Below are 21,776 nucleotides of genomic sequence, written 5' to 3'. Positions count from 1 at the left end.
TTAGTCTTTATACTGTGGGAACAGTGTTTGCTGTAAGCTGCAATTTACAGCACATTTTTCTTCTCAGATTTTGTTAATATATTATTCTAAGTCATCACCAGAGTTACAATCAATCAGTGAAGAGTATTCATACTTTTTAAATTCCGTACTAACATGCAGTTTTTGAGGTACGTGTATTTACTTGAGTATTTCCATTTTCTAATACTTTCTACTTCTACTCCACTACGCTCCAGAGTAAAAGATTGTTTTACTGCATATTCTTTTCTGACAGCTTCACTGACTTTGAAAAGTTGTGTTATTAATGGAAAATATCATTCAAAAAACAAATTGTACTATTTTAGATTAAGCTACCCAGCAGCACATAGTCATTAAAGTTAGTCCCACCTTTACCAGCTGGTGACATTTATGAGATGGAGAGGCGAATATAAACCGGCTGCTTTTACCTCACTGTCAATCTGTTTAAATAGTGCAAAAGTTCTGTTCTTACACTGGAAACACACATTTCCTCTCACTACCTGGTGTAGTTATCAGAACGTCTGCTCATCGTCTCAGTGAAATGGATCCACATGTTCACAGATGTGGTTTTGGAAGACTGATGCCATGTTGATGACTCAGAGTCAGCTGATGAACTACTGCAGCTGGAGAGCTAACTGCTGACATGCTAACCAGCAGGAACACGCCGACTTTAGTCATTTACAGTATTTCTCTGAGCTTCTATTGTCTCCGTCCTGGACTGTTTACTCCATCTTTAGTTCTCAGGACTGTTCATCATTTCATTCAGTTGGCAAGCTGGTTGGCTCGGTTGCTAACAGGACATTATGTCTCCACGGCTTATTAAGAGACCAATAAGTGTCATGTCCTCCTGTCTTCTGTGTGTAAACCACGTCTCTGCTGTTGACCAGGTTATGCTCTGACAGAGGAGCTTCGATAAACCCAGATGTTAGCTAATGAGCTATAATAGCTTCCTCCATAATAAGTCAAAGCCCCGCATTCAAAATGATGCCTCATCAGAAGTGCAAAATTATTAGCATCCAAATCCATTTTAAGTACCGAAAGTAAAATAATCCATTATGTAAACAGACAATTCAAAAGAATCAGAGAATTACAATTGATGGAATAATATGTTCATCACTTAAATGTTGTACTGCAGGGTATTCTAATCATTGATATTGATTCTATTGATTAGAACCGAATTTAGCACAGATCCACTGATCACTGAGACTTTATTGAAATGAACTAATTTAGTGTTCACTGATACAAAAATGACATGATACGAGGATTCAAAGTTTTACTGCAAGCATAGTGCACGCTGAAATGTGCTGGGGTCTGTTTGGAGAGTTGACGAGGAGCTTATTAGCCCACATAAAGTGACATGCCACTGAAGTGATGTCTGAGAAGATTCTCAGTCATAGTTATTCCTTAGGAGTTGAGCAAAAGTCACTGAAGTGATGATAAGAAAGAAATAAAAATAAATCATAAAAATACATTTTATTCAATTAGCATGTGCGGACCAGTGTGAGCTTGTTTAATTCAATCCACTGAAAACGTTAAAGTAGAGTGGTGCTCAACAGAAGTGTTTAAATTCTGATTTATTAAGCACTTACTATATCTGTATCAATGCCTACAAAGCCCGTCAGAGAAAGCAAACATAAAAAAGAGAAAGAACACAAAAAAAAAACCTGAGGGAAACAGCAAAAAGTTTAAGTCAAGGTGAAGGTGAAGTCAAGTTCAGTTAAGTAAAAGTTTAAGTACCTCCTCAGTCCGACACCTGGACAGGAAACATCCAGCAGGTTCGGACTGAAGACTTCAAACTGCAGCAGCAAGTACAAATTTGAGCCTTTTCTTTTCATCCTTTTTTACTTCTATTCCACGACATTTCTGAGGAAAGTAATGCACTTTTCCTCTAATACATTTATTTTGCTGCTTTTACCTACTTACTTTAAAGGTTTGCTAAAAGTGATGCATTCTAACAGAGTAAAATACCTAACAACAACCCAGCTCCCCTTCAGCTAGCTGCACATTACAATGCCTCCACGAAGATGCATCAGTAATAATCATTCAATAATACAGTGTATGTGATAATATAATACTCTGCATAGTAAATACTTGAGCTTTTGATACTCAAAGGTACATTTAGCAGCTGATACCTCTGTACTTTTACTGATGTAGTATTTTTAATGCAGGACTTTTTACTTGTAACACGGCAGATTTACACTGTGGTATTAATACTTGGTGTCATTTTCACTTTGATAGATTCAGGTTGATGTTCTTACGGAAGTCTCTCTGTATCAATACCAAAAAAATCTGTTACTGCACAAGTAAAAGTTCTGTACTGCAAAGTATAGAAGTAAAGTAACAGCAGTAAAAGTACAGTAAAGTACTCAAGTACTCAAGCGTCAGTAGTAAAAACATTCTGCTGTGTGACGTATGATTCAGTGTGTGATTAGATTGTTTGTACTGAGGCATTAATGTGAGAGCAGCATTTGGCTCTTGTAGCTGCTGGAGGTGGATCGAGTTACTTTACTTACAGTTAGCCTGTTTAGTCCGGGGGTCGGGGCCCTCCAGAGCCTCACCTGATAAATCTGTGGGGCCGTGACATGATTAATTAATGAAGAAGAAGAATCAAAGTCCTGACACACTAATCTGTTTCCTATTTGTCTGTGAACTACTGAATCATTTCACTTCTTTGTGGGTTTAGAGGGAGACGTCTCTTAGTGGAATTTAGTGGAACATCTCCATCTCACAACTAGTAACTGTAAACTGTCAGATAGATGAAGACTGGAGTAAATAGAACAATATTTCCCTATGAAATATAGGGATGTAGAAGTAGAACGGAGCAGCAAATGGAAATGTTTAAAGTACCTTAAAATTGTACTTAAGTACATTATTCGCTAGGGGAGTGAATCTTTGGGCCTCTCGCAGTTCAAATCCAATTTGTGGGTGACCTGCCACCTCAGTGTCTATTCATGTTTTCAATAGTGTATAATCACCCCATATTTTCGTTACCTTAGATCTCTACAGCATGGGCTACTGTAGAAACATGGCGATGCAGCATGCTGATTCCAAGGTAACCAAAATATCAGGTGATTATACACTATTGAAAACATGAATAGTATATTCCACTTTTGCTAATAGCTGCCCCTGAATCCTACACACTGAACCTTTAATGATGAGGTTGCTGGGGCTGTAAGCATTCTGACAGACGCCTGACCTGAAGACACTACTTGGGGCTGAAAAGGCTGCCAACTTTCAGGTTAAATATCAAAACGATCAGATGTTAACAGTCAGTTTGCTTTTGTTACACCACCATTATCATAGGAAGCACAACAACCAATTTCATTTCATCTGTCAGACTGATTTAGTAGCACTGCTTACCTCACTGTGTCCCTGACCCTTCTGAAGCTAAACTACTCCCCTGCTTCGATGCTGTCAGCCTCATTAAAACACGAGCCATTTCACCTGACTGTCTCTGGTGCTTTCTCTCATGTCTGTTTGTGCCTCTGCAGGTCAGAGGGAGCCTGAGTGTCAGAGGTTGAACCTTCGCTGAGGTCTCCGGTGCTTTTAGAGGTCTGCTCCTCCTCAGCCGTCAGTCAGCGCAGGTCACACGATGAGCTCCACCTTCCCTCCATCATCTTACCTGAGCTTCAGTCTGTCTCCCTCTGCTTCTCACCGTGACGATCGCAGCATCTCACAGCGCTCTCTGTCCAGCTCCGTCCCCTTCCTCTTCTACCCCTCCGGCATGGACCCCTACAAGGGCCCTCTGAGGGGCCCCGGGCCGGGGTTCCTGCCCTACTTGGCCCCCTTCCACCACCACGGACACTTCAGCGTCTACGAGTGTCCCTTCGAGCCAGCATTCATCCAGAAACGGAACGAGCGAGAGCGTCAGAGGGTGAGGTGCGTGAACCAGGGTTACGCCAAACTGAGGGACCACCTGCCGGGTCAGAGCGCCGACAAGCGGCTCAGCAAGGTGGAGACGCTGAGGGCTGCCATCAGGTACATCAAATACCTGCAGGGCCTGGTGGAGCTGGAGGACGGCAGGCACAGTGGAGGAGAGTCACCCGACAGCTCACCTCCAGGACCAGACTGTGGGGGAGAGTCTGAGGGAGTCACATGTTAGACATCCTCTCTGAGACATAGTTTCACAGCTGAGAACACCACCTTCAACTTCCTGTTTGACTTGAACTGAGGCAGATTCATCTTTTCCATTCTACAAACATCACAGAGAGAACAAACACCCCCCTCTGGGAGCATTCATGTTTCATTAGTGCTTTACAGGTGGGCCACTGTCTATTAAAATAATAACTAGTGCACTAGAAAGAGAGACTTTTTCTGTTTCCAGTAAAGGTAGATAGTTGGGGTCTGAAGAACTTGAACTTCAGTTCAAGATCCACATCCATTCTCTATATTGTTAAATAATGATCCCATGGACATGTTCCAGGTGTGAAAAGAGCCACGGAGTCTGCAGTCATTCTAGCAGCTGTGAGGCCACACACAAGACACAGTGGTGCTTTGAAGTATTTGACCAGTTAAAATGTTGCCCTGATTATGGTGCTGGATGAAAAGAGAAGATCAGCAGTTATTACGGTTCCTCCTGAGGGGAACATGAATGTCTGGACCAATTAGATTGATAGAGCAGGTTGTCCGCTCATCTAAGGTTTGGCGGTTCGATTCCCCGCTCCTCCAGTCTGCATGTGGAAGTATCCAGGGGCAAGATGCTGAACCCAAGAAAAGACTAAAAAGGCCCCTCTACCATTTAAAGCCTGCAGCAGTCACTGTGTTTACCTGTGGTGACATCTTCAAGTCTGCAGTAACTCTCCTGTCCAATAGGTGGCAGCAGCTGTGACGGTGAGCGAACAGCTCCCCCTACTGGCCAAACTGCAGCCTGTTAAAGTGAGTCAGTTCAAAAGCAGCTGAATCAGAGGATAATCTTCTACATTGTCAAAAATTACATGTTTTCTGTGACAGTTAAAACCTGAAGGCCTTTATTCGTCGTGTTCATATTTCCAAAAGTGAATTTCCGCAGCCCTGGAAGCAGATCGAAGGCCTTGACGATCAGTGTGTTGAGAGAGGAAAGGCAAACAACCCAGTGTGTGATCATTAAATATCAATTTTAATATTTAATCGTCATATTTAGTTGTGAAGAAATGATTAAGCAGAATGAGTTACCCACCAATCAACGCATTAGAAAAATAAAAAGCGTTTTCTGACTAAAATAACACCAAAGATTCATCTGTTGTTTCCTCCAGACGTCCACCTCCTGCACAGATCTCCTGCTGGACAGTTCAGTTCAAATGTGGCATTCCCTTCTGATTTTTAATCATTAGTCACAAACACATCAGCCGACAGAAACACACGACTCCGGTTAATGCAACACTGTGCAGTGACAAAATACTTGCTTCAGTAGACACGTTATGTCCGCCGCGTCCTCCTGTGTGTTCAATAACGTGGAGACTTTATATCGGTGCTGCAGGAGAAAACATGCACATACTTTACAGACATGAAACATTTTAGTGAGTCAGACCTCCCAGGGAAAACCCTCAGTGTTCACGATTCAGGGTGTTTTGAGCTTCCTGTTTGCTGGACTGAACATCCGTCTGTGACACTACTCTGTTTTTCACTTGAGCAGAAATAATGAGTGAATATTGTTCATCAAACAAAGGTTCACTACAGTTCAGTGTTTCTCTGGTGTCTCGTGTCTTCTTTCACAGTAAACTGAATCTCTTTGGTTTTGGACCGTTAGTCAAATATTTTTCACTATTCTGACATTTAATGGACTTCAGTGACAACGAAAATTATTTTCTTTTCAAAAAGTAAACAAACCATTTTCAGGAACACTGACTGAAGGATGAGGAACATACTAATACTTTGTACCATTGAGGTAAATGAGACCAATCTTTGACTTTTTTCGTTATGTTTTTTGCCAATTTATTTTTTAAGGTTGCTGACTGGTAGTTGATTATCAGACAGACAAACCTCTGAACATTCATACGAAAAGTTCAATAAGACTTTGTCTAAGACTTCCTTACACACAGTACCTTAGGCTGGACTTTAGAAACTCAGAGGTCATAAATACAAGTCCGTCCTGTGTGATTTCCCTTGAAACAATTAGTCTTTTTTAAAATACTGGACTGTTTATTTATCGAGCAAAACTGCAAACTAGTTTCTCAAATGTGAGGATGTGCTATTCTTTGTTGGAAAACTGAATGTCTTCAGGTTTTGGGCTTTTTATCCGATGTAGCCGAGTACAAAAAGCAAGATTTCAACTTGGGATCTGTTCAGTTTTAGCTGGCATTTTCCTTCATTTGTACATGAAAAAACTGGTGAAGAAAATAATAGTCATGTGATGAGAAATGTCAGCTACCTTAAATTTTAAAGTTTTTTTCAAGTCTACATGATAGTCTAACCCTTGAATGTGGAGGAACAACAAGGCTCAATTCATAAATAAACTGATTAATGAAAGACATCATTATTAGTCAACTAAGGAACAAGTTGAATGTTTGACTAAATCAGAACAAATAACTGTGACAACACCGAGCTCATCAACAGATCTGAATATGAACTTGCTTAAATACTGACTGAGCACCAACCAAAATCTGTCTGTAGTAACTGAGATGTCAGCAGATACATAATACATAAATTCAAAGTCTTACTTCCTAATTTAGATGATCCTTTTTCCAATTTTTTAACAATTTGTTCAAAGTGAAAATGCAGCAAAATCAAACTTTGACACATTTGAGTCTAACCCTAACCCTAAGTCTGGCTTGTTTTTTTTTTTTCCGAACAGATCACAGGTTTTTGTGGGAAAACACTTTTTATGTTTCTCAAAGAAAGTCACAGAGGTGAAATCTTCAGGTGAAGCTGACGGAGCAGCTGAATAAATCTCCTGCTACACTTCCCCGTCAGTCAGCTGAAGTGTTGGATGTTCAGTTCAACAGTCAGATAAAGTATTCATTAAAGGGACTTCAATACCAGTTCACATCATACTGATTAGAAGCAGAATATTACTGTGTATCGATTAACAGTGATTATGTGAGACTGAGTGGGTAGAGAAACATTTTCTACACTGATGAGATAAATTCATGCAAATCAACCAGATTCAAACACTTAAACTTCAACTCCTCCTACCCCTCAGCTCACACACGAGATCTTTGGCTTTAAAGAGAAAACGGGACAAAAATAAAAGCTTTGGCTGCCAAACAGCAAATGGAAACACTGAACTGAGTGATTTCACACACCTGAATCCTCATCAAACAGCTTGTGAGCTCCGTTACACTGCAGGTTTCATCAGGGACTGATTCTGTTCACTGGTTGGATGTCAACACGTGGGGAGTCCAGCTGCACTTTGATGTTACATCTGAGACGCACAAAGAAGCTGCAGTTTCCTTTTTTTTTTTTAAAAAAAAGATCATTTAACAAACCTCACTCATCGATTCATCAACTGGTGGACTGTATTGATAATCGATACATTTTCTCTCATAGCCGTTTCTCAAATGTGAATATTTGTAAACTGAGAAGAGCTGCAGCGATGAACCAATTACTCAATTGACTGAAAATTACTGTGTTAATTTAATAGCTGTTTAATCATTTTATTAATTTTTTTTGAACAAAACCTAATAAAATTCACCTGTTCTAGCTGAAAATGTGAATAGTTTGTGGTTGTTGCACAAAACTTAATATTTTGTGGTTTTGGACCAACAACCAGAAATGAAAATATGAAATAATTTGTGAAATAATCCTGAATTTCGCAAGAAAATTGGATTAAATAAACCGAATTTCAGGCAACATTTAAATATTTCCTTCTTAATCATCTTCTGATGAAAACAGCAGCTTGTTATGGTGTCTGGGACGTAATCATCAGCAGAAAAACTGCAAACGTAAAATGAATGATGACATGAGAGGAATAAACTGCGGTGAGGTCTGAAACGGCGAGAAAATACTGAAACTGAACACAGCTGCAGGCATTTTTAGACTTCTTTCTCTCTGTCTTCAGAAATAAAAAGTTGGCTTTTGTCCTGACACTGTTCAACCTGAACACAGTGACGACTTGTCAACCAACAGGGTTTTTCCTCACAGTGACGCCACATTAAGCCCTTCAAATCACCAGTTAGTACTTTACTAAATGAGTCAGTTATGAAGCGGCCCTGAATCATGTTGAATTAGTCGAGTCCAAAAAGATGAAGCTGCAGAAACAAACAGATGTGGATTCAGTCAGACGCTGAACCACATTAGAAAGAGGACTAAAGTTAAGTCAGTCAGTGAAGAGTTCAGCAGCTCTCAATCTGTCCCCCTGCTCTCTCTCTGTCTCTATAATGTGTTTGTTTCACTGCTTACCAAGGGCAGCTTTTCATTTTGTCAGTATGACAGGTGTTTTTAAGAGGTCCTGGACTTAGAGGACAAACGAATCGTCCTCAGGCATCGCAGACGTAGAGGAAAAGGTCGTCCTCAGATGTCCTGGACACAGAGGACGGTGAGGCGGCGGTACACCAGGCTGCGGTGCTGCGGCTGCAGGCAGTAGGCGATGCTCTGCTCCACTTCCTGGCAGCGTCGCAGGAATCGCCAGCGGTCCCGGGCCAGCTCCTCCCAAGGCCCCCGTCGATCCTCCTCCTCCTCGCCACAGCTGGCGAAGAACTCCTCTACGTCATCACAGAAGCGAACCTGACAGGAGGATGATGATAATTTCAGATTGTTTTTTTTTTGTAACTCTGACCCAGTGCTGTGTACTTTACCATTTGTGAATTTTCTGTGTATTGTATTGTAAACACACATCATTAGAATGACCACAGAGCAAAACACAGGAACTCAGCAGGGTTCACTTCATCTTTACTTCTGTTGGAGCCTGAGCTGAGCTACTCTACGCTTCCATTAGTTATACTGGTTTGATACCTGCTGTATTTTCTTCCACTATTTATAGCGATATTAATTATTAACAATTTAACCAGTAAACCGACAATAAGAATTTTTGGCTAACCAGTGCTGAAAAGCAGATCACATCACTGCAGTAGTAGATAAGAACTAGTAACCTGAATAGTGCACTTGAGTATGGAACTGGTGACCAGTCACTATAACAACATCACAGGCAGTCGCTGGGGGTGTGCAGAGGGACTTGAGACTGATAGTGGGTTAGAGATTGTGAAACACATGGAGGAGAGCCAGGGTCGCCACAGCACTAAAACAGAAGCCCTGGTAACATCACGGGTGAGGAGCCCTACTTTAACTACACCAAGAAATCTATGGCACATGAAGAAATAAACCCTTTCTTATAAAAAAAAAAACATTTGTTGTAGTATTTAGTGGGCCACAGACATTCCCCTTTCAAAATACATAAGTGTTACTCTTCATATCATATGTTTAACATGTGCTGCTCTGGGGCTCTAAACATCACAACTGTCTTTATCTGTGTGAAGACATGTAGACAGAACAGTGTTTCAGACACACCTTTTACAATAATCAGTCTTTACGAAACAGCCCTTTCACACTGTTTTTCATCAGGTGGATAACCCAAGGCTGAAAATGTGCAGAAGTACGCTCTGTTCAGTACAGTTGACAGTGAAAGTGGAGAAGGTATGGTGCAGGGTGTCTGAGCAGGGCTCAGCTCTGATTCGCTGTTGAGGGTATTTGAAATGCACGTGCACACACACGACTTGGTGTGATCATATTTAACACCACTTGTTCATATTAATTTGGCTATTTTTTCCTTCGGCCTTGTTAATTTAACTGTATGTAACCGTGTGTATAAATAAATGACATTTTTATGACAGTATTTTCTCAGTAAAACTGAAAGTAACCTTGAACAGACAGTACTCCCATGTTTGTTATGTATGGAATGCTGTCCCTGGTAATCTGCCCTTTCCTTTCTTGTCTAATTATTTTGTTGATGTTATGTTTTGTTAAAAAAAAAAAAAACACAATAGAAAAAGCTCAGTCACAGCACATCATTATCTCATTATCATTAATGAACAGGGGCTCTGAGGGTCCCAGTGACAGTCATGAGGACAAGCTGGTGTGGGAGTTTCAGTTCAGGTCAACACGTTTCATTACATGAAGAGCTGCAGTAAAATGAGATGCGCTAAATTCAGAAACAAGGAAACAGACCTCACATAGACTCAGAGAGAGGGATGGGTTGTGTTTCAGCCTCACGGCAGAACCGACAGCACGTTATTCAGATCCATGTTTACAAGAAATGACTTCAACATGACCTGGAAGTAATAAAACTATCACACTGTTCAAATGTCACATTCTGCCCTCTTTCTTTGGGGTTTAGTTGTATTGCTTTACATATTTCAGCATCAGTGCTGATTTGACTGTTTGTGCAGTTATCAAAATGAATCAACAATATTTTCATTGTCTAACCGGCTTATATTAAATAAAGCACAACTAAATCATTCAAAGTCAGAAAATATCAAGCCAAAAAAGCCCCTTGTAAAAGCAGATTATGCATATGTATGTGTGTAACCTTCAATCACCTGCGGAGCCAACACACTGATCCAAAACCCAAAGCCAGGTTACTCTGAGGCTGACTGGTGATCAGGCGAATGTCAAAGATTAACTGAGAGAAAAAAAAGAAACCAAACCGACCTTTTTGGTTGTGCTGCAGCTCTGTGTGGTGGAGGGGTCACAAAAGCCACTATCCAGTCTCTCCTCAGCATCCTCCTTCCTATACTCAGGTGGAGATGCTGGGTTATGGTGGGGGGAGTGAGGAGGAGTCTGGGAGGCCTTTTTGGCCCTTGCCCTGGCCTTGGGCTGGGCTCGAGTCCTGAGCGGGGCTTGGAAGTTCAAGGGGCTGTAGGGGTCAGACGAGCAGCTGAAGGAGCTCCACAGGCGAAGGCTTTCCGCTTCATCTGCCTCACTGGCCGAGGTTGAGTCATCCCAGAAGTCATGGCCTGAGGGAGGGGATGAGGAGGTGAGGGCAGGAGAGGCTGCAAGGGAGGAAAGAGGGAGTGGGACAGAGTCAGGGGAGGAAGCAGGGGTGGATTGGGCGGAGGACGGAGGTGTGGAGCTGGGGATGGTCCTGGGTGGGGTGCGGCTGGAATGCAGCCGGGCGGTGAAGTTTCGGGGGTTGTACGGGTCCTGATTTTGGCACAATGAGTTCCACAGGCGCTCTGCCTCAGAGTCTGCCTCGCTGTCCGAGGCTTCATCATCATCTTCATCATCTTCATCAGTCGAGTCAGACAGATCAGACGAGCCCTCGCTGTCAAAGCCATCATCATCGTCATCACTGGACTCCCTGTCTGACTGGCTGCTGTCATCGTCACTGCAGGGGCAGCCCATGATGAAGGCGATGGCTTTATTCTGGCACTGGGGGGTGGTCAGCACGGTTGTGTCTGCTTCCTGTTCTTCCTCATCTCTCTGTGGCCCCTCTTCCTCATCAACCTTTCCTGATGTAGACTCTCCCTCCTCAGAGGTCTCTTCCTCCATTTCAGCATTGGTAGCGGCACTATTTTCCGTTGATTCGGTCTCCCGCTGCGGCTGCTCTTCATATAGGGCTTTCACCATGTATAGGTGGCACATCTGGAAGTGTTCCTCCTCCAGACTGGAGTAACCATTGTCCTGATCAGGAGTCAGAAGTGCCACCTCACTGCAGGCGGCGGCAGCAGCTCCTGAGCAGCACAGGTGGTTACCGATACTGAGCTGGTGGACTGGTGTGGACCCCTCTCTGTTCTGGACTGTTTGAAGGCCTCCATTGTGAGGTGGCTGCTTTTTGTGGTCACTTGGTCCAGTGTTTTCTCCCTGCCTCCATTCCTGGCCACGGCTCTGGACAAACACAGCGCTTGTTTCGGCAGCAGGGGCTTTTGTCTCAGCCACCGGTTGTTGTGGACAAAGCCGGCCTGTCACAGTCCCCTCCTCAGTCCAGGACAAATCTGACAACAGTCCTTTCTCCTCGCCTCCCCAAAAGCTGTCCCACCACTTCCTCCTTTTCCCCCCGCTGCTCTTTAATGCCGCCTCTGTCACCCACTCCTTCCCTCCCGTAGATTTTATTTCCTGAGATGACATCGAGCTCAACAAAACTTGACTGAGAAAAGTTCTGGCAGAGGAGAAATATCCAAACTCAGTTTGCTGGCAGAGGTTTAAGTTCACTTCCTCTGCGCTTTGAATCCCTATTTCCCGGAGAGAATCAGCGGACAGCCACGGTAAAGTGCCGCCGTCCCTCGGCTCCTGCAGGCTGGCGGCTCCGGCGTGCTGACAATGCAGGTAGGTCAGGTGAGGAGCCGGGTGCTGCATTAGCGGCATTATGTCGTCCAGCTGTTTTAAAAAATTACTTTCTTCTTCAACAAAACTAGTTTTTAAGTCCCCGCTGATCCACCCAGTCCCTTTATCAGACAAGGGCAGGTTTCGCGGTCGCCCTGGGAGATATTTCTGTAGAAATGACATCGCAGGCCTGGACACCACTGACAGCAGGCCGATCCACGAGTTTTCCTGGCTGTCCAGTCCGGGTGAGGTGACTCCATGCCCGGCCGGGGTGGACGAGCTCTGCCCGTCTGACAAATGTCCCGTATTGCTCATACTTCTGAACATTTTCTTCAACTCAAAAGTGCAAAATGTAAATGATGTGACATTACCTGAGCAACAGTGATAATTCAGCGGATAGTGGCAGGTGCTCTATAGTGTCGCTTCTGATTTGACAGCTGTCAAACTGTAGGTGGCTGAAGCGGCTACAGTTCAGGTTATCAGGAGCTTTTATTAATGTTTTCCATTTATACAAATAAAGTAAATTTAGTGAAACATTGTCTTTACTCTGCCTGTGACGCATACCGATCATCGCTGCGAGACAGAGCCCAGGAAATGTCGTCCGTAACACCGGCACACTCCGCGGCGTTGACGTTTTGCTGAGAATGGTGATTAGACTTCTTTCTTGTGGAGAATTTCGTAAAGACAGTGACGGAGCTGGAGCAGCAAGAAAGGCAAAACACGCTTGAGTCGTAGTGTAAAAAAGAACCCATCTCTGACGATGAAAGAAGAGCCATTTTGTCTGCTTTTAATCTCCGTGAAAAGGCGACGGCGGGTGGAGGTCTCTCTCAGTTTCCAACGTATGCCGGCGATGCTAGCAGGTTAGCTTAGCAGTAGCAGTTAGCTTAGCGGTTATTAGATAAGAGAGCGACGGTAGATTAAAATAATCTTTCCGAAAACTCCTTTTATTGTCCTCGTTGCCTAGTTTAGACTGTTTTCACTCCGTCCAGAGTTAATACTGCTTCTGTATTCCAGTAAAGTGTAATTTAAGCCGCCGCGTCGTTTCCGTCTCTCCGTCTTTACGCTCCAGTTTGAGATTTCATCAGAAACTTAAGGGACCGTCGACAATGACTCGTCTTTTCTTTTCTGTGAAATCCGCGACCAGGGAGCGTCGCGGTGTTACTGAACTAGGGGAGCGTGTTACAGGCACCACATGCTCACTGCTGCCCGTTACATAATCAAAGACAGTCCAAGGTTTCTCTTTGCAAATGTTCACTGCTGCCACGTGTTTATCAGCGTGGGTCTCCCACACAGTCCCTTATTTAGACCTGATGGCCTAGTGGAAGCTGCAAAGATTATTGTGCACAAAAATAGTTTGTTTTAAAAAAAAAGTTTGTAGGGAGAAAACGCAGCCTGTTACAATGTAATGTGAAATTATTTAGTGACATATTCAATGGAAGTCCATTACTTTTTAATCATTATTATTGTAATTTTATTTTATTTATTTTTTGCATTATCCTGGAGACGGAATATGAAAATAAAAGGATAGATGGATAGATCAAAGAAATATCATTCTTAGACATATGTACCATTTGAATAAAATACAGTTTTTGTTATTTTTGATTTACTGGAAAACAATAATCAAAACAATATTCTATCTCCCTGAATAGTGATTTAAAAAAAGAAACCTTAATCTGAAAACTTATTTCCCTGCTTAAGGACATTTCGCAGTAATTGACAACTTTGAATACATGAAAGTATTTTCAGAGATAACCCTGTAAACTATAATAGTGTAAGAAATTACATTGTTAATGCAAATTGAGGACATTTTATAAAGTCATGATTTGATTACGCGAGGACATAACACAAGATGTATATTTGTTTTCAGCTTTATACATTTCAACTGTTTTATTTCAGTTTGAAATGGCAAATGACCAAAATCAGTAGAAAAGTTACCTGTGGAGGCGTCTGATGACACACTCATCCAAAATAAAGAGATGTCAGAAAAGTTGGATTCAAGCACAGAAGAGTGACGGCAGATCCTGTGGAGGATCACAGACCAACAGTCAAACTGTCTGACATCAATATTCCCCTGCTGCTATCAGAGCTGCGATTTGGTTTTCCTGTTTGTTCCCTTTTTGAGTGCTCTATATAAGATATAAAAAGTTTGAGTAGATAAATTTGGAGTGAGAGTCTCTTTTCCAGAGCTTTCAACCACATTTCAGTCTGTAGATCTTTTGCTGAAGTAAAAATGCTGGTACAATGTAAAATCACATTGCAAATTAAAGTAAAAGTACAGAAGTATTCTCAGCTAAAAGTACTGAAAGTAAACAACTAAAATATGTTTATTTAAATCCTGCAAAAAAGGAGAGAAGGTGCGGAAGGATGGAAGGAGAAAGCAAGACCAGAGAGAAGAGAAAAGGGGGGGATCTGTATGAAGGAGGAGTAGAATTAGAAAGAAAGGCAAAAGAAATCAGGGAGAATATAGAGGAGGAAGGGTAGAGAGAGAAGATGGGAGAGAAATAGATTTAAAAAAAAAGACATTTAGATGTAGAAAGCAGAGAATGGAGGAAAGAAAAAAGATGGAGGGATGAAGTGAAGACAGACAGAAGGAATGAAAGAAGCATTTCAGAAGAAACTTAACCTTTTTTTTTTCCCATTTCAAGTTTATTTTGTAGTGCAAATAATACAAAACATGTTCAAAAATGAAAGTTACACATTAATAACAGCCTCTACATCAGAGTGGTGGGTCAGACTATAATGCAGTGGAAAACCTAATCACATTTTCAGTCGCTTCAGTATGTACAGTACATAAGGACCCAGTTCACTTTGAACTTACATTCTGTCCCCGTGGTCTCAGTGTGTCACAGGGCTCAGGGCTCAAACCCACCACCTTTACTGCACATCACTCGTTTCCAAAAGATCAACGTTATACATGAGGTGGTTATTCAGACTCATTACTAAAAAGTTTCACCAAATTCCATTTGAAAAAAAAAAAACAACTGCATTTTTGAACAACAGTTGATGGATTTCATTTTTAAATAAATCCACTATCAGGTGGATTTTTGTGTGGTCTTGATTAGAATGCACTGCTCTGAATGTTCACTGTTTGAACAATACTTTCCTTTGCCTCTGTATACTATTGCACTGCCTGTAAAACGTGCTGTGTGTTCTGTGTAAACACAGTAACAGTGAATAAGCAGCACCATCTGGGCTTGTTGGTAAGATGTGCATTAGTGTTTGTATAACATCCAGGGCTATAATGCCATGAAATCAGTGCTGCACCATAGAGGCTAAAAGCATGTATCATAGCAACACCGGCCCACAGCTGTCAACCGCCGACTAGATGCCCCCCCACTCCTCACAGGGACAAAGATCAATGCTTGTTGAATCTGTTTAAGCAAAAATGGAGGAGCTTCAGCTGTGTCTTACAGAGGACTATAGGAGAGCATTAGGGTAAAAAATAAAGACTAATTAACCTCAAATATCTCAGGAAATACATTAAAAAGTGAACTTATTTTATCTGAGGTTAATCCAGATTCTCTTTAAGCCTTTGAACGGGTTTTAAATTTGGAAAAGAGTGTTGAACAGAGCAGATCAGTGGAGTTTGGTTCCTGCAGGTTCACCTCCTCAGTTTTTTTTCCTTGTCTACAGCGCAAAAACAACCTGCAAGGATGAACTCTGCTCCCCTTCAGTATTCACTGCGACCTGGGTTATCAGATACCCACAGAGGCAGGTTAAAATGGCCACAAATCTTTCCCATGAAGTACAAAATCACAGACATAAAGAAGATTAAAAAAAAAAAAACAAGGAATGAAATGTGGAAACAAAGACACCAAGCAGATTATTAAGAGCTGAACAGAAATCAGAGCACGAAGAGCTTAAAGGCAAACTGAGCAATAACTTCCTCCTCCTGACAGGATCTCTCTCACTCAGACTTTAAGAAGCTCTCATGCACCACAGATACAAAATCAAATCCACATCCTCACTATAAAAATATCCTGCAGTTTCCTTCCTGTTTATACAGCGCTACATCTCAAGAGCCGGAGTCCGACCAGACGACCGCTCTGGTCCACTTGACTCCAACTCTACGTCAGGTACTTCCTGTTAGCAACATTTAGGCTAAAGCTCTGTATGTACAGAAAACCTCCTGCAGCCTCCCAAAGTTAAAAATCTTCTTTTCTACACCTTTTTGTGCTAAAACCACAACCGAGGCCCAGTGTGAGCTTGTGTGTTTGTGCCGGGTCAGGCTGACCAAAATTATTATTTTTAGGCCACAAAAGCTGCAAAAAATTGTCCCTGGAATTCTTAAATGCAGCTTTTACCGTCCTAGAGAAGTGCTTGAAATGACTCAACTGGCCACAAATGGGTTGTTTTCTCTGATATGACGCAGGATTTCATTTGTCATCGTTTCTGCAGAAAGATGAAAATATTCAGAAGAAAGTTAAAAACCATTTATAATGAAAATTGTGTAAAACGTGAACCAACTTCTGAACAGTAAATGTGCATTTTCTTCATCGTCCTTTTCTCTTTCTCTGCTTTTCTTTCTAAAAAAAACTTCCTTCACCTTCGTCCATAATAAATGTGAATTTCCCAGCCTGCCTGTGTGTTTACTGACTGAAAAAATATGATATTAACTCTTATTATTATTATTATTATCATTTTAATTTTTAACTCATCAGCCATTTTTCTTCTTTCCCTGATGTAAATGATTCACATGTGTAGGAAGGAATATCCAAAAGTAGAACAAATATGCAAAAGAAAATTATGAGTGAGGAACCAAACTGAACTCAAATCAGAACCAAAATCAGTGAATATCATTCTAAAATAAAAATCACTTCAAAGTGAAATGGAGGTTTGTTGTTAGGAGCCTCTGAAAACACACCGAGGAAGAAACATCAGACAGTCTGAACAGGGAACTCTTCTCTTCAACATCAAGGTGTGAATCAGAGTGAATCCACCGACGGTCGGACTCCAAACGATGTTTTCATTAGAAAAAGTCCCTCGTGGCTGACACCAGTCTGTGTTGTGTGGTTGGAAAGTGTAAAAGTTGTCATTTGTGTTAAATATGAGACCCAAGTTAAGATAAAAACTAGTTAGTTAATTTAATTCATTCACTTCTAAGTGACTTTATTGGGCAGTTTGTTCATGAAAACAAATCTGCGTCATTCACAACCACTGTGATGAAACCCTCTTGAATTCTCGCTGGTTTTGATCCAATAAATTACCAATAAAACATCTGTTTTTGAGTATGTGAAAAACTAATCTAAACTCTCCAAAATAACATTAACCTGATGATGTCAGTGAAGTTAAACTGTAGCTTTAACCCTAAACATGACACTAAACCTAAACTCCCTCAAACACAGAGGGAGGATCAGCCATACGGCTTTTACTTTGAAAGGCTTTTCCTTTTTTCTTCTGTCCTCGTGAGGAGAACTGGTTCTCTTCTTCTCTTCCTTTAAATCCTCCGCTTCCTGTTCCCTGTCTGTCAGTGGGCGGGGTCTGAGCCAGCAGCACCCAGCTGGTGCCAGTCCACCCAGTGGTGGCCTGGGACCAGCTTCTTCAGCGGGATGAAGGTCTCTCCCAGCAGCGTGTTCTCCCAGAAAGCCCCGTCACCAAGAACCCGCAGGTGGATGACCCTCTGGTCCAGGTCCCCCCGAGGGATGCGCTCATACACCAGCTGGACGGTCAGAGAGGGGGAGGGGACAGGAGAATAGAAGATAATGACATGGAAAAGAAGAAGAAATGAGGAAATAGGAAAACAAATCAACAAGCTCATAAATGAGACAGGACGTCCAGTTGGTACCATCTCGTTGTACGTGGGGTTACAGGTGCGCCGTGCTGCCTTGGTCTTCCTCTTGCTGGTCTTCTGGGGGTCTGGGAGGAGGTACAGCTTCACATAGGGGTCTGGGTCTGTGCCGTCCTGCAGGGGCTGCTGCATGAATAAGAAAACATGACTTTCAGTTGGGTTCCACTATAACCAGCCGGTGTTAAACCGAGCACTTTGAGAACCCAGTCATCATCCTCTGCTGTCACTTTTCTCGTTTCAGACAACAAATCCTGTGGTGTCTTTACTCTACGTGTCACAGACCACGCTCAACACACCTGCACGCATACACGGATACAAACACACACACACACACACAGCCAGACTGACCAGTCCTCGAATGTGCATGACCATGATGAAGAGTTTGTCGTTCTTGTAGGAGATCGACAGTTTCACCTCGCCGAGCTCTTTCCCTGAAGGTGGAGACCACGACATCTCTGCAATACACACAGGCACACATCAGCGAAAATCTTTTGACAAATCTAAAAAACACAGACACGCAGCAGCTCAGACACACTTCACATCAGTCATTTGTTGAACTGGACTGTTGTTTGTGGACCTCTAACAGATCAGCTTCCAGTTTGCTCAGTAAAAACAGACACAAAGTTGTGTCCCACTGACTGCTCTGTATTATTAGAGTCAGTATTTACTGCACTGATGAAGTCGATGCTGAAGCACAGAGCATCATGTCCTGACAGCTCATCTGACCACATTCCTGTCTCTGTGACAAACTGCTGTTATAAAATGCCACACATGTTGTTATTCACAAGGTGCCACTTTATAACAAACATTACCTCAACGCACTTTTCACACAGAGCAAGTCAAGACCCTTAAAGACACTAATCAAGAGAGACCCAACAATTCAAGAATTCAACATTAGTCTCGAATCCCCGTTTGAGCAAGCAGCAGGCGACAATGGTGAGGAACAACTCCTCTTTAGAATGAAGAAACCTCAGACAGAACCTGGCTCAGAGGTGGGCAGCTTTATGTCTGGAGCCATGCCAGGGTGAGGGTGAGGGTGAGGGTAAGGGTGAGGGTGAGGGTGAGGGTGAGGGTGAGGGTGAGGGTGAGAGTGTGTGTGTATTCACTACACTAACAATGACACGCACTGATGTGATGCTGACGCCTAAAAACACACTGGACTTTGAACCCTGACTCTGTGTGCGTGTCTGTATGTGCTCTTTGTCACATACTGTGTATAACTGAAGAATGTGGGTGGAGCAGTTAAACTTTAACAGGGTTTAGAGACACTAAATCCATGAGACATGCTTTCATTTGAAACCTATCTCCAAAACGTGATCCAGATAACGACCAATTAAGATTTTTTTTTGTCTGTGTCCGCGTGCTTCCAACACATAATAAATATCTATATAAGAATGGATAGAGGAGATTGTTCCAGGACAATAAGATTGATACAATTGATTTAACCTAGATTTGTTTAGATTTTGTCAAACTGGCACCCTTTTAAGTCTGCTGAATTAGCTATTAGCAGTTCCTATTTGCAGTGCACCCATGGCTCAACAGACAACTATCACTGGAAAACAAGATGATTCTTAGGCAGTTATAAGGAGCATTTTCCATCTGTGCCTGAGCAGTTTTATAGATGTTTATTAGTGGATCAGATGTAGGGGTAGTCTCTGAAAATGTAAGTCACACTGAATCTAAAAATATAGTGAATAATAGTAGCATGTCTGTGTGTTCACATTTGACTGTATGCAAAGTGTTCCAAGTACTTTAATCAGCTACACTGCTGGAAAAACCTAAATAACTTCCTGATAAGAACAACTGCATACAGACGTTCCTTTCACCTCTGTCGGTATCACGCTTCTCCTCATGTTTCTCCCCCATTTAACTCCCCTGGTCCACTGCAGCAGTCTACTAACTGGCAGAGAGCAGCAGCTAAACTACAGAAACCAAGAATAGAGATCAGACAGTCAGCTTGTCACAGATTTGGTTTTCACATCAGAGTGGTGACTCCTAACGTTCTTCGTGGCCCAGCTGATTTTTCCTGTCTTGTAATCATTGTTGGAAGCCAAATTTTTGTCCTGATTTTTATTCTTTTTGCCTGATCTTTTAATTTCTTTAGTCAGATTTTTCTCTGTGCATATTAGCTGCTGAGCTAACACAGACACAATTACACTGACGTAGTTAAATGTCAAAGCTGATGTACACTTTCCCCTATAAATGAACTTGTGTGTGTGTGTGCTTGTGTGCATGTGCGTGTGTGTGTGTGTGTGTGTGTGTGTGTGTGTGTGTGTGTGTGTGTGTGTGTGTGTACCTGCTGGTTTGCTGGTTGTAGTTCCCGGCCTCTCATCTCGGGGCAGTGGGTGGAAGAACGTGTAGACGATATCACACTGTAACACAATTTAGATTATTTAGATTTTCTTTCACATCTACAGATTCAACAGGAGACACATCCCTGAACACACACACACACACACACTGTAAGATGCATAACATTTATTTATTTACATTCATAGAGGTTCGCAAAACGGTCAGAAAATAACAATGACTGTATTTTATCGTTCTTGTCCATTTAAGAGTTAATGATAATTCCACTACCAGGATTCCTTTGAATGATCACTGATCAGATGCAGGTCAGACATGTTGTTTATGATTATAACTCATAACCACACTTAAAGTTTGTAAAAACAGCTTGAGACCATTTACATCCTTGACTTGCAGGATGATGAATCTGCTGTCAGACAAGCAGGAAGTCATAAACCTGCTTCTATCAGCTGTTAATGACTTCTGATAAAATACACACTCAAGTAGGAAGTCTTGACAAATTAAGCCAATAAAACAGCTGTTTTCTTTGTAACAGATGTGTTTTACAAGTTACATAGTAACTTTCTGTACTTTCTATTCGTGCTTCTTGACTTCTGCAGTACTCTTTTTCCCTTCTCTTTTGTGTTTATTATTATGCACCAAAACAACGAGGAAAATTCCTTTCGCATTAACAAATAACCTGATTCTGATCCTAAAAACTGGACATAAAACACATGTAAACCTGTCTGACATTTAAATATGTATTAAACATATGAATATTATAACATAACATAAAATAATATTTAGTTTGAGTGCGTGAGAAGTAATCAGCAGAGAGAGTGAAAGTACTTTGTCCCGCCAAGTTTCTAAAACAGGAGGGACCTGATACCGCAGAGTTGATCCACACCCTCAGTGTGTGTGTGTGTGTGTGTGTGTGTGTGTGTGTGTGTGTGTGTGTGTTGTGGTCAGGCTGATAAGTTTCCTCACAGTGAGAACATTTCTAAGAACCCGCTGAGTAAAAATGAAACTTAGTGAGTGATGAAGATTGACAGAGGCATGAGGAACATGAGATGCACTGCTGCGACTGACTGGTGCAGTAGCTGAAACATAAACACAACGCCCTCTTTATTTCTGTCACAGTGCAGCTCTGATGTCTCTGTTATTAATATTGTTATTAGTTCAGCGCCTCTAACACAACTACTGACTCTGCTGAAAGAGTTACGTTTCTGTCTGCTCGTTGGAGGTTTCGTGGTTTTTACTCATTTTTGTGACTTTCCCACAAGCAGAGCAGAACAGGCAGCCTTTAATCGCTGATTATGCAAATGATCAAAGTGTCAGAAATGTTAAGCTCATTATCAACGGGCGACATTCATCAAGTTTGAAGTTGTTTAAAGAGTTCCTGCATTGTTTGATGAATCTGACATAGAACAATTGTCAGTGTGCAACACAGAGATCAAGTGTACTACCTGTACACACGGTCAGTACTACTCATACTGTATCGAGTAGTCAGTGAGGC

At 41.9% G+C, this 21,776-nt stretch overlaps 3 protein-coding genes across 3 annotated transcripts in view; 1 reads left to right on the top strand and 2 right to left on the bottom strand.

The window, feature by feature from the left end:
* The first annotated feature begins 3,607 nt into the window (after window positions 1–3,607).
* On the top strand, window positions 3,608–4,117 carry LOC139207802 (achaete-scute homolog 5-like). The gene has a single exon (XM_070837498.1). It carries the CDS (start codon window positions 3,608–3,610, stop codon window positions 4,115–4,117), a length of 510 nt encoding a protein of 169 aa, XP_070693599.1.
* Window positions 4,118–7,827: 3,710 nt separating this feature from the next.
* On the bottom strand, window positions 7,828–13,260 carry ppp1r15b (protein phosphatase 1, regulatory subunit 15B). Its single transcript, XM_070849393.1, has 2 exons — window positions 10,576–13,260; window positions 7,828–8,655 (listed from the first exon to the last, which is right to left on the bottom strand). Exons 1-2 carry the CDS (start codon window positions 12,511–12,513, stop codon window positions 8,443–8,445), a joined length of 2,151 nt encoding a protein of 716 aa, XP_070705494.1. The 5' UTR covers window positions 12,514–13,260; the 3' UTR covers window positions 7,828–8,442.
* A 1,558-nt stretch (window positions 13,261–14,818) lies between these two features.
* The window catches only part of pik3c2b (phosphatidylinositol-4-phosphate 3-kinase, catalytic subunit type 2 beta), a 38,893-nt gene continuing 31,935 nt past the window's right edge, over window positions 14,819–21,776 (bottom strand). The window contains exons 30-33 of the mRNA XM_070839623.1: window positions 20,271–20,346; window positions 18,323–18,429; window positions 17,972–18,100; window positions 14,819–17,845 (exon numbers count right to left, since the gene is read on the bottom strand). Of these exons, the coding sequence (XP_070695724.1) occupies window positions 17,654–17,845; window positions 17,972–18,100; window positions 18,323–18,429; window positions 20,271–20,346 (504 nt within the window). The 3' untranslated portion in view covers window positions 14,819–17,653. The remainder of the gene's footprint in view (window positions 17,846–17,971; window positions 18,101–18,322; window positions 18,430–20,270; window positions 20,347–21,776) is intronic.

Source organism: Pempheris klunzingeri, chromosome 2 (assembly GCF_042242105.1).
Source record: "Pempheris klunzingeri isolate RE-2024b chromosome 2, fPemKlu1.hap1, whole genome shotgun sequence".
In the NCBI taxonomy this organism is placed as follows: domain Eukaryota; kingdom Metazoa; phylum Chordata; class Actinopteri; order Acropomatiformes; family Pempheridae; genus Pempheris; species Pempheris klunzingeri.
Note: the sequence above shows the minus strand (reverse complement) of the source record. Positions and strands in the feature narration are given on the sequence as shown.

What these genes read in the sequence shown, in the direction of transcription:
- LOC139207802 (XM_070837498.1), top strand. Translation starts at nt 3,608, where the DNA reads ATGAGCTCCACCTTCCCTCCATCATCTTACCTGAGCTTCAGTCTGTCT.
- ppp1r15b (XM_070849393.1), bottom strand. Translation starts at nt 12,513, where the DNA reads ATGTTCAGAAGTATGAGCAATACGGGACATTTGTCAGACGGGCAGAGC. An exon ending in GCTGCAGCACAACCAAAAAG is followed by an intron (nt 8,656 to 10,575) that starts GTCGGTTTGGTT and finishes TCCTCCTGTCAG; the next exon opens with GTTCGCTTCTGTGATGACGT.